At 35.6% G+C, this 13,221-nt stretch overlaps 1 protein-coding gene across 9 annotated transcripts in view; it reads right to left on the bottom strand.

The window, feature by feature from the left end:
• ADAMTS6 (ADAM metallopeptidase with thrombospondin type 1 motif 6) overlaps positions 1 to 13,221 on the bottom strand; it is a 283,064-nt gene that overhangs the window by 244,412 nt on the left and 25,431 nt on the right. For all 9 annotated transcript variants that reach the window (XR_006273340.1, XR_006273341.1, XR_006273338.1 and 6 more), the window contains exons 4-7: positions 9,235 to 9,403; positions 2,286 to 2,497; positions 1,767 to 1,850; positions 1,124 to 1,269 (exon numbers count right to left, since the gene is read on the bottom strand). Coding sequence is in view for 5 of the 9 variants with exons in the window: in XM_043488472.1 (XP_043344407.1) it covers positions 1,124 to 1,269; positions 1,767 to 1,850; positions 2,286 to 2,497; positions 9,235 to 9,403 (611 nt within the window). In the remaining 4 variants the exon portion in view is untranslated. The remainder of the gene's footprint in view (positions 1 to 1,123; positions 1,270 to 1,766; positions 1,851 to 2,285; positions 2,498 to 9,234; positions 9,404 to 13,221) is intronic.

Below are 13,221 nucleotides of genomic sequence, written 5' to 3'. Positions count from 1 at the left end.
AGTCGATTGTAATCATAAATAAAGGTGAAATCAAAAACTTGACAACTCTATTAACAGGAATATTTTTCAAAAAGCTAAAGTCACATTATCACACTGGGCCTCACAGTTCTGATCCTACATACTTTTTACTCCCCCTCTAGAGAGTCTAACGTGGAGTCACTGGGTATACCACAGATGATGTTGATGTTAAATATGGCCTTGCAAATTAAAAAAAAAAGTAATCCACTTGCAAAGATAAAATAATGCTTCCATTTTGCTTAATTGTCTATTTGTTAAACTTATTTTATTTTCATTTTTAAATACTAATAAGAGATCAAAAGAAAAGCATCTTTAGTTGATTTAAGTATGGTTCTAACCAACCATAATCCAAGTATTACAAAACTAAGACAGACAGCCTGGACTTGAGTCCTTCTCTTTTACTTAAATATTTTGAACTGGTTTCCTCATTTCTTACATGAGAAAAATAATAACAATATCTACTTCACAGAGTTTTTGTTGAAGACTAAGGAATAATGTGGATCTGAATATAGGTTTATAAAACTGGAAAGAAATATATGAATTCATTGAGTTATCATCAAGTAATAATTCTGCCTGAAAGACAAGCTAGTCAACATACAGTATAGCAAATATGCCTCTTTATGTATCTCTTAATTAAAATGTTTAACTAAATAAGCATTCATCTAAATATACTGTGTAACTACTGAAGTCTTCCCTTTTAACAATTTGGAGGTAAGAATAATTAATATATTTTATAAACAAGAGTAATGACCCACTTTTATGTTTAAGACAGATTTTTCTCATACTTTTCAATCTTGCTTTAACAAGTATTTTGTTCAATTAACAAAACATGTATGTGTTTCCAGTTAAAGTTTATGAACAGACCTTAATAGAAGAAAGATATTTACTAAATTTCTAAGTCAACTCTAAATCTTTTCTTTTCTCTTATTTGGTTCATTCAATGCAAACACAATAACAGTGTAATATATTCTTTCTCAGTGGTGAATAATAAAGTACCATTTTGCTTTCTCTACACTCATTACCTGAATGAGGCTTTAGACAGAACCAATTATAGTTACAATATCAAACACACAATCAAAGGTAAAATACTTTCAACAAACCATACCTAGTAATAAGAACTGCATTATCGTGGTGGGCAATCCCATTTTCTGGAATGGTGTTTCCATCACTTTGGTGGGAGAGAATGGATTTCTGCCATTTACAGAAGCTATCGAGGGACTTGTCTGCATGGTGGTTTATCTCCAAGTTTGGCTGCAATACAACATGCATACCAGAAATGTTCCAAACAAATTACTAAGGTCAGTTGTTAAAACTTTTGAAGACTAAAGTGGGACTATAATTAGACATAGTGGTTTCTAGGAATAACCTCTTGCCAATTTTCATCTCTGTCATATCTGGCCTAGAATTAATTTAGTGTATTATTGAACAGATATTCTTTCCAGTTTCAACTTTAAAGATAATGTAATTATCAGCCTACAAAACCAACCAAAACCACTGTTATAAGGTCTGCCATACAAATGCTCATCTTTATACTGAAATATATAGCTAACACACACATATATACATCTTGTACATACGAGGTATATTCTTATAAACTACTTCAAATTTGCTTAAAATATTAAGTGCTTAGAGCTGAAAGTCATATTCAGCTAGTACTTTCTTAGAATAGCAACAATAAAATATACTTTTTAATATTTCTACAGACTGTCTGTTAAGAGTTTTAGACTTATAAACTAATTCATTCTTACCTGATCTTCTGTGAGAACAATTAAACGGGCCACTATAATATTCACAACGTTTCCTAGGCTGGAATCACGGTAAAGTTTGGCAACCTGACCTCCAGAAAATAAGAAAAGACACAAAGTCAGACAAAAATCACAAAGTGATTGTTCAATTTTTTTAGAGTGGTAGAACAATTTTTCATCAAATTAACCACTGTGTGTATAAAAAGGTATTCTTTTATCTCATATCACTTGGAACTCTACCCTCAAGACATCTTAGTAAAAGGTTTGCTATACAAATCTACTTCAAGAAAAATTTTCTTCTAAAGATGAACTACAACATAGTAATTAAGAAGGTGAGTCAATCTAAATGAATAATAAAGTAACCTTTAAATTCATCTTCTGTAGAACTGAAACACTAATAGATCAATTCTAACTTTCGATGAGCTAGTTCTCAAAATTATTTCACAATAAAAATCCATGACCTTAGTCAAAAATCACAACAAATTATTAAGTTAAAAAATTATATAGAGGGATCAAACTTACAATATTCATCACACTCAAAATGTAATGTTCAATGTCTTTGCGGCCATGGTAGCCCACCATCATTTTGTCTGCCACTACTAGTGTCTCCACAAACCGCTCAATGCTTACTGATCTCTTCTGTCTCTGGTGGATATGTGTGCCATTATTTGGTAGTGAAGAAGGAAAAGCAGATGTCTCATTCAACCACCAAGGTTTGCCACTTCTTAGGAGGTCTGCAATAAAAACAATTACATAGTTCACATAGGTTAACTAATTTAACCTACTTATTCATAGAACTTTCATGCAGACATGCTTCTCAAATTCTCTAACATATTAAGATTTTTCAAAGTGAGGGAAGGGGATGAGGAAATGCAGCAGTGAAAAAATTAAACTCTTGAAATTTTTCAAAATAATCTTATCTGAAAAAATTAATAACCTTAAATTGTTCATGAAAACAAAATAAATCTAATAGTTAACTTTAAAAAAGGAATCTTCAAATAATCAGTTCATATTTTTCCAGTGAGTGATTATGTCATAACACTTTTAAATTTAAAATCTATACTTTAAAACATCATTTCAAGTTGTTTAAAAAGCAACTATTAAGCATTAACTTTCTAAGCAACAGTTCTGATGAAGAATATTAATATTGCAAAAATCTATTCCTAAAATGCTCTGCAAGCATTTATTTTAAAATAAGATGCTTTTATTAAACTATTTTAAATAGAGCAATTTTACTGCTCTAGATAAAGACCCTGACTCAATGGACATGAGTTTGAGCAAACTCGGAGATAGTGAAGGACAGGAAAACCTGGTGTGCTACAGTTCATGGGGTCGCAAAGAGTCAGACATGACTTAGTGACTGAACAACAACAACAAATGCTCTAGAAATCTCAGTTCTAAAAAGATATGAATTATCTTTTTCATTTAGTTTCACAGTCTAGAACTCTTTATCCTGACAAAGTATCCAATATATTCCTTTTCCAAACTCTAGAGGTAAATGGGATTAGAATAAGAGTTGAAAGGCAATGATTCCAACATGACTCACTTTGAACCAGATTTCAGTGTGGATTGTAGCTTTTCTTTTGATTTCTAGATATTTGGTCCTTCAGCACAAAGTAAACCCTTTAGTACTATGGCATTTGTAAACACTTGCTAACTTATATTCATCTTCATTTAGTAAACTTGAGCAAGTACAGATCCTTTGTACACATTTTCTTTTTCTTTTAAGGGAAGACTTTTAACTATAGATTCATTCTTTTTTATTATTAGTATTTTGGCTGTGCTGGGTCTTCACTGAGGCTTGTAGGTTTAGTTGCCTCACAGCATGTGAAATCTTAGTTCCCCGACTAGGGATTAAACCTGTGTCCCCTGCCTTAGAAATGCAGATCCTTAACAGCTGGACCACCAGGGAAGTCCCTATATACCCCACTTTTGGATCCTCAGACTGAACAGGAAATCTTTCTAACCATCACTTATTGAAAAATTTAGTGAGGAAAAATTAGAGTAATCTACTTGATGAAAAGCAGTGGCATTACTCTGTTTTCAGCTTTGCCTTTTTAAAAATGACTTTGAGAGAAGTTATAAATTTTAAGAAATAAGAGAAATAACCACAGGAAGTAACAGTCACATACTTTGAAACTCAAATAAATTAAATGAGTATCTATTCCTAAAGGTCAAGAAAGAAACATTCTACTTCTTAATTCAATAGCATATCCCCAAGACAGTCAGTAAGTATTCCTCTATGTCCATTGTGGCAGACACTCTTAAGGTAGTTCCCATAACCGCCTGTGTCCTTATCTCCTCCCTTGAGTATGAGCTGGAACTGTGACTAGCTTCTAACAGAAAACAGGAAAAATGATAAGATGTACATGATTACATGTATATGCCTACATAGCTATGTTATATAATATTGTAGCATCTCTCTTACTACAGTTGTTCCCTTGCTGATTTACAGGAAGGAACCAACCAAGTGGGTAAACTGTACATGCTGAGGCACTGCAGGTGGACTCTGGCAGACAATAAGCCAAAACTAAAGCTTTCAGTCATATAACAGCAAGAAACTGAATGCTGCCAACAACTATGGGAGTGAGGAAGTGAATTCTTCCCCAGTAAAAACTCTGGATGAGAACCCAGGCCTGGTTGAGGCTAAATAAATACCCTATCCATACACAAACTTCTGGTCCACAGAAAATGCAAGATAATAAAAGTATATTGCTTAAGCCATTTGGTTTGTGGTAATATCGATATGAGACAGCCAAAATTTTTTCTGCATTAATATTACTCCCAATTTCTCTTGCTCAGTCTTTTGTGATCATGAAACCACTCAGGCATTCAAATCATGCTTAGTTTTCTTCTTCCTCTGGCTGGACAGCTTAAAGGTCTAAACACAAGACAGAATTTCCATTGTTTTTATCATTTTCACTTTTCATTCAATTTCTCCTTATTTTCATTTAAAGTATTATATAAAGAATTAGACATAACTGGGCAAAATAAACATTAGCAACAGTGTTTCTCATTTTATAGCGTTTAGTATAAGGTAACTTTTGCTATTACCATTTTCACAACTTTCAACTTTTAGGGTTTTTAAATGTTAGTTTGCTTGGCTACTGCTCCATCAGAAATATATATTCACAATGTCCTTGATGGACATTCATAAATGAAAAAATGTAATCCTTATACTCAAAAGACTTGTAGTCTGATAAATACATGTAATAAACATGCATGTATTCTGAATGAATAAAATTTAAAGATTAATTAAAATCTCTCCCATGTGATTAGATCATTACAAAACATTATCTACATTTTACAATTGTCAACTGACTGCTTAACATTAAGTTAAATGATCTGTAATCAACATCCTTTTTAGTGTGAAGTAGAACACACAACTGACTTGTTTTGTTTCAAAACAGAGATAAGTAGTTTTTCAAATGATACTCATTACATGTGGCTTGCTCAGTGTAATCCTGGATTGAGTATGGAATGTTAAAGAAAACATTCTTCCACAAACATATATTGTACAATGAAGAACTTGTACAATATATGTACAAAGCCAAATACATAGATCTCTTCGTTATCTAAAGTAGAATTTTAAGTTTTTGATCAATATCAAAACATTTTTAATATATACAGCCATGCAAAATTATCTCATTGATCTGCTTTATTTTTCATTACTCACTACCTCTTGACGGTTGGCCATGTAGTTATTTGTTTATTTAAATGCTTATTTAGTAACTGTCTCTCCTCATTGGGCTTCCCTGGTGGCTCAGACGGTAAAGAGTCTGCCTGCAATGCAGGAGACCTAGTTTTGAATCCTGGGTGGGGAAGATCCTCTGGAGAAGGAAATGGCAACCCACTCCGGTATTCTTGCCTGGAGAATTACATGGACAAAGAGCCTGGTGGGCTATAGTCCACGGAGTGGCAAAGAGTTGGACACAACTGAGTAACACTCTCCTCACTAGAATATAAGATTCCAGGAAGCACGAACTTTTTCTGCTTTATTTGTTGCTTCATCAAGACTGAGAATAGTCTTGTGCATGCATGACAAACGAATATTTACTTAATAATATATATTAGTAGATAATGCAGGTATAAAGACATATCTGTATGAACAGACTATAAGAGCATTCAGTTATCTCTGGGTAGTGGTATAAGAGCAACTTCTTTTTTTTCTTTTCATCCTGTATTTTCTAAAATTTCTACAAAGAACAGACATTTCTTTCACAAAAAGTTTTCTTTTTAATTTTTAAAAATTTAATACAGTTCAAATTAACGTGTGTGGTTCATTTTAGCTCCTTCACTGTCAAACCTAGGGGCAAGGACTGCTTCTTTTCCTTCTCTTTGTCTGCGAAGATGAAGGTGTAAAGGTATCTGATGCATTGAACTTTAAACTTTGCATTATCCTTATTTTTCTTGATCTTGACAGATCTGGTGTCCCTTCACCTGGCTGTGAGCAGAAAGTCCTTGATTTAATTTGGTGAGGCATGGTGACTAAGCGCAGGGAGCGGGACCAGACATGAGAGACTCACTTTGAGCTCCATAAAAAGTTTTTTAATCAACAGCTTAAATCTAACTAGAATGGGAAAATCCATATTTTAATTTGAGATAAATATACCCACTGTCAACAGTTTTTATATATTTTAATATAAACTTGAATTCCTGATAACAGGCAGTGTATACCTGTAAATGCACATCTCAGTTTACTGAACTATACCATTGAACTAGTATTAAAATTAAAATCAGTAGTTCTTAACCAGACATTTCCCAAACTTATTAAATGCAAAATGCTTTTTTCCCCAATAATATCTAGTGACATATCCATGGAATTTAGGGAACTACTACTACTACTATATTCCCACTATTGGGATGCCAGTGGGAAGGTGTGTAAGCCAGAATTAGGAGACAAACCTGACAAAAGACAGAAATGGACAAACCTGGAGATAGGAAGACTAGATAGAAACTCTATAGGAAGACTAGATAGAAACTCATTACAATGGTGTAAGCAAAAGATAATGAGGGTTCAAGCTAAATGGGCCAGTGTTAGAGGTAGCAGAAATGTCTAGTGAAACGATGCATTTAAAAGCAAAGACCATTTGGGAAACAATTTCCATAATCTAGGGAAAGACACTGTAGAATATAAAAATCTTCTCCCAAGAGGACAGAATTTTATGATGATGAAAATAGAATTGCCTGATTCATGTCTCAACCATTGAAAAATAAGAATCTTCCTGGTAAATATCAATTAGTAACAAAATAGGCACTGCAAAAGTCGATAATTTGAATCTCAGATAGTTAAGAGATACTTTTCAGAATATGAAATTTTTAAATGTTTTTGCAAAGGTGATCTTTACAATCATGACGTGGAGAATGTCATGTTAAGGAAAAAATGGTGGGAAAGTTATATCACAATAAACAGCTAAATATGTGAATCCTGCTTTTTAAAGAATTTATATAAGGTTGTCACTTATACCCTAAATTTTGTTAACTATAAGATAAATAAATGATTCCCATACTGTTTAGTTTCATTATTCAATCCAAAGACAAATTAAACTTTTTTTTCATTGTTTACTATGATGTTGTATTTCATCTCTCAGGTAGATTCACTTTAAGTGATCTTTTTTAGGACCAATTATTCTTGACCAATAAGAATCTCCCACAATTAAAAGCCTCAGAAATTACTCAGGAAGAGAGTATGGAGAACAAGAACAGTAAGCTGAAGAAAGAACTCCAAAGAAAACTTGTACTTGAAGCAGAAGAAAAAAAGCCTATGAAGGATACAGAGAAGAAACAGAGGGTGATGCATTCACTAACTCACAAGGTAAACTATTCCACTTTTACAGATCTACCTGTTACTGGTTGGTGAACTCTTCCTTGTATTAGGCTGAAAGCTGTCTCTGAAATACTCTGCTCCTACTTCCAGCTTCCAGAACTGTATACATGGAACAAATCTACTTTTTTTTTTAAATATAGTGTCTCAAAGGTCATCCCAGTAATAATGATGGCTGCTGCCACTGGACTGAGTAACTAATGTTTGCTGAGAGGAGTACTCAGAAGGTTGGGTAATTTGTCCACAGATATGCCACAGCCCATGTTCTTTCTACTATAGTATGCTATATCCTCTATTTCTCCAAGTTCCTAATCTTTAGACTAAATAGCCTCCTAGCCCCTTACCTCTAGTCTTTCTCTTCTGCCCAATTCATTCTCCATAAGGCTGCCAGAGTAAGCTTTTTAAAACCCAAATCTAATCATCTGATTTTCATTGCGTAAAACCTTTCAGTGGGATAGCAATACACTTAAGACAAACAACTGATACTGCTAAGTCACTTCAGTCGTGTCTGACTCTGTGCGACCCCATCCCTGGGATTCTCCAAGCAAGTACACTGGAGTGGGTTGCCATTTCCTTCTCCAATGCATAAAAGTGAAAAGTGAAACTGAAGTCGCTCAGTCGTGTCCGGACTCTTCGAGACCCCATGGACTGCAGCCTACCAGGCTCCTCCGTCCATGGGATTTTCCAGGCAAGAGTACTGGAGTGGAGTGCCATTGCCTTCTCCTAAGATAAACAAACTCTTCAACAAAGTTTACAAGCCTTTTGTGACCAGGCCACTTCTTTACAGTTTCACCTCTCACAACTACTCACCCCAAACCACTATGAATCTCACCCCTTCTCTCCAATCCATATTCTAATATCCAATTACATCAACTGTCAGTTTCAGGAATGTGATGTTTTCTCTTTTGGTTTACAACCTTTGTAAATGTTATTCCTTTTATATGGAACACTCTACCCATTACTCCCTCAGCTTAAAATTCACTTCCTCCATGAAGCCTTCTTTAACCACTGAAGTCTAGGTTTGTTGTCTCTCTTATGTATCTCCATAGTACCTGAACTAACACCATCTTTGAATACTACCTTTAAGACTCTTCAAGTTTTATTCAAGTGTTTAGATTCTTATATCAGGTAAACCAAACAGCAAAGAGTACTACAGAACACCTGTGCATGAAAGCTGTAACTATTACCTGGATAAAATAAGGTTTCCCCTTCAAAGAAACAGGTTTCCCTAGTGGCTCAGACAGTTAAGAATATGCCTGCAATGCAGGGTTCAATCCCTGAGTCAGGAAGATCCCCTGGAGAAGGGAATGGCTACTCACTCCAGTACTCTTACCTGGAGAATTCCATGGACAGAGAAGCCTGATAGGCTACAGTACATGGGGTTGCAAAGAGATGGACATGACTGAGCAACTGACACTTTCAGAGAAAAAAAATGCCAACTTTTATAGAGACTTGTATTTTACAGGCTTCTTAAAAAGCTTCCAAAATCGACTTGAAATTATTGACAGGTGACATCTTTTAAGTAAACTCTGGATATTATCATTCTAACTACTCAAATTCCTATTTATTTTTTATTATTAATCTTACCATATGTGCTAGAAGAAAGTGGCAATACAAGACTATACTTTCTAAAAGCCACACACTCACCCGAGACCCCACAATGAGAGTGATCATATAGATGCCTTTGCTGCAGGGTAGACTTTTTGTAAATGACATGAGGATGGCCATTTTCATAACTAAAATGTTTGGAATCCGCTGTGGTATTCTTTAATGGTTCAATAAAATATTCTTCATCTTCTGTAGCAATAACACCATGCTAAAAGAAAAAGAAGCAAAGAATTTAAGAAGAAGAATCATTTTAAATATTAATTACTACTACTGCCAAGAGTCAAAAATAAGGTGATAACTCTCCAAAAAGGAGGCTAAAACACATGAATTTTGCTATTCTTTAAAAAGGATGCTTAAATACCTTTACATGCTTTGCCTTGTACTAAGCATAAAACATAAATTATTTCCTCCAATCTTCCCAATAACAAAGTGAGATAGTAGAGATCTCTGTATGTTCGTGTGGTTCATGCTCAGTCACTCAGTTGTGTCTGACTCTTTACAACCCCATGGACTATAGCCTACTAGGCTCCTCTGTCCATGGGATTTTCCACTCAAGAATAGTGGAGTGCAAATCAAAACCACAGTGAGGTACCATTACACGCCAGTCAGGATGGCTGCTATCAAAAAGTCTACAAGCAATAAATGCTGGAGAGGGTGTGGAGAAGAGGGTCCACACCCTGTTCTCTTACACTGTTGGTAGGAATGCAAACTAGTACAGCCACTATGGAGAACAGTGTGGAAATTCCTTAAAAAACTGGAAATAGAACTGCCATATGACCCAGCAATCCCACTCCTGGGCATACACACCGAGGAAACCAGATCTGAAAGAGACACGTGTACCCCAGTGTTCATCGCAGCACTGTTTATAATGGCCAGGACATGGAAGCAACCTAGATGCCCATCAGCAGATGAATGGATAAGGAAGCTCTGGTACATATACACCATGGAATATTACTCAGCCATTAAAAAGAATTCATTTGAATCAGTTCTAATGAGATGGATGAAACTGGAGCCCATTATACAGAGTGAAGTAAGCCAGAAAGATAAAGAACATTACAGCATACTAACACATATATGTGGAATTTAGAAAGATGGTAATGATAACCCTATATGCAAAACAGAAGAAGAGACACAGATGTACAGAACAGCTTTTGGACTCTGTGGGAGAAGGCGAGGGTGGGATGTTTCGAGAGAACAGCATCGAAACATGTACATTATCTATGGTGAAACAGATCACCAGCCCAGGTTGGATGCATGAGACAAGTGCTTGGGCCTGGTACACTGGGAAGACCCAGAGGGATCGGGTAGAGAGGGAGGTGGGAGGGGGGATCGGGATGGGGAATACATGTAACTCCATGGCTGATTCATGTCAATGTATGACAAAACCCACTACAACATTGTAAAGTAATTAGCCTCCAACTAATAAAAATAAATGAAAAAAAAAAGAATAGTGGAGTGAGTTGCCATTTCCTTCTCCCGGTCTGTATATTCACTAAGACTTATTTCCTTTCCAAATTGTGCACACAACTTAACTAAATCATATGTGCTTAGGTATGTCGAATTGTGACCAATAGAAAATAGGCAGAGCATATACGACTTTCAGGTCAAGCCTCTATGAGCGTCTCCGCTGGAATTCTCCACTCTCTCTAAGAGAAAACCTAGGAAAAGTGGAAGCCAAAAAAGAACTTGTGTCCCTAAGTGACCTCATGGAAAGCTGTCCAGTCTAGACACATATACGGGAGAAATAAACTTTTATTGTGATAAACTTCTCATATTTAAAGCTCTATGTTACACCAATATATATGTCCTTAATTGATATACATGCCATACATCTCCATTTTGCAGATGAAGTACTAGGTTCAGAGGTTAAGAACCTGTCCAGTATTAGACAGAGGTAAGTGAAGGAACTGGCAGTCACACAAAGCTCTGCTCTTATTTGCAATATTATATTGACTTACATCTGTTTACTTAGTCATGTCCTACTTAGTTCAGTCATCATTTCTCTTTAAAACGTCTTTGAGCCCAACTGGAGTAGCTTCACTCTCTTCTGAACTCCAAGAGAGCCTACTCTTGGTATCATTTATGCTTAATTAATTCAACACTGCATTGCTACATCTCAAGTCTTGAATCAATTTTTAACTTTTCAACTGCATGTTTTCTTTTCCCAAGCATACTATGTGCTCTCTTAAACAGAGATTGGGACACTTCTTATCTCTCCAATCCCCATCTATTAAATGCTGGAAAAGGGTTTCTTGTATCAGTTACAGGCAAAGAAAGTGTTCCATATGTAGTATATATAACAAAAAAAAATAGCTGATTAAAAGAAATGTGATAGTAAGTTATCTGCATCAGAAATAAGAACTTCCAGCCTTGTCTAACAGTGTTTTCCTAAGAATGGCACATGTAAGGACTGTTCTTAATCCAACTAATTTACCCTGTAACATTGGATAAAACACAAACTGAGTGTATTTCCTCAGCTGGAAAAATGAAAGGGTTGCTGTAAATTAGTGCTTTTAAAACAGCACTCTAGGGAGCCCTAAGGGTTCCAAGGAAGTGCCTTCAGGAGATTGCCACAGACAACAAAGGGAGACCTACATGACTTGGATTGCTAGGCTTAGGAATCAGCTGTGCTTTTATTAATCTATATATTAAGTTTCCACATAACATTTCATTTGAGAAAAGAATTTTTCTGCTTTAAAAAGAAAAAGAAAAAAGCTGAAAGCCTCTGGTGCAGATAATCTCTAAGATCCCTTTGAATCCAAACCTCCATGATTCTGTTTAGGGAAATTCATGCTAAGTACCACATGCTGGAAGAGAAAAATAAGACATAATCAGAGCTACTCTAATTAATAGATGAAGCTGGCTGTCATCTACATGAAATGAGCTAAAAGAAATGAGTTAAGAGAAGCAAAAAGCAAGTGAAAAAGGGAAAGATATACCCAACTAAATGCAGAGTTTCAGAGAATAGCAAGGAGAGATAAGAAGCCCTTCTTAAACAAACAATGCAATGAAATAGAGGAAAACAGAATGAGAAAGACTAGAGATCTCTTCAAAAAACAGGGAGACAACAAGGGAGCATTTCATGCAAGGATAGGCATGATAAAGGACAGAAATGGTAAGGACCTAACAGAAGCAGAAGAGGTTAAGAAGAGGTGGCAAGAATACACAGAATAACTAAACAAAAAAAGGTCTTAATGACCCAGATAATCATGATGGTGTAGTCACTCACCTAGAGCCAGACAACCTGGAGTGTGAAGTTAAGTGGGCCTTAAGAAGCATTACTACAAACAAAGCTAGGAGAGGTGATGGGATTCCAGCTGAGCTATTTCAATTCCTAAAAGATGATTCTGTTAAAATGCTTCACTCAATATGCCAGCAAATCTGGAAAACTCAGCAGTGGCCACAAGACTGGAAAAGGTCAGTTTTCATTCCAGTCCCAAAGAAGGGCAATAACAAAGAATGTTCAAACTATCTTACAATTGCACTCATTTTACATGCTAGCAAGGTTATGCTCAAAATCCTTCAAGCTAAGCTTCAGGAGCATGTGAACTAAGAACTTCAAGATGTACAAGCTGGGTTTAGAAAAGACAGAAACCAAAGATTAAATTGGCAGCATTTGTTAAATCATTGAGAACACAAGGGAATTCCAGAAAAACATCTACTTCTGCTTTATTGACTATGCTGAAACTTTTAACTGTGTGGATCACAACAAACTGTAGAATTCTTAAAGAGATAGGAATATCAGACTATCTTACCTGTCTTCTGAGAAATCTCTTGCAGGTCAAGAAGCAACAGTGAGAACCAGACACGGAACAATGAACTGGTCCCAAAATGGGAAACAAGTACATCAAGGTTGATTGTCACCCTGCTTATTTACTTCTACGCAGAGTACAGCATGCCAGACTCACAAGCTGGAATCAAGATTGCCAGGAAAAATATCAACAACATCAGATATGCAGATGATACCACTTTAATGGCGGAGAGTAAAGATGAACTAAAGTGCCTCTCAATGAGGGTGAAAGAGGA

This window comes from Cervus canadensis, chromosome 16 (genome assembly GCF_019320065.1).
Source record: "Cervus canadensis isolate Bull #8, Minnesota chromosome 16, ASM1932006v1, whole genome shotgun sequence".
Taxonomy (NCBI): Eukaryota; Metazoa; Chordata; class Mammalia; order Artiodactyla; family Cervidae; genus Cervus; species Cervus canadensis.
This window is presented reverse-complemented; position numbering and strand designations above follow the sequence as displayed.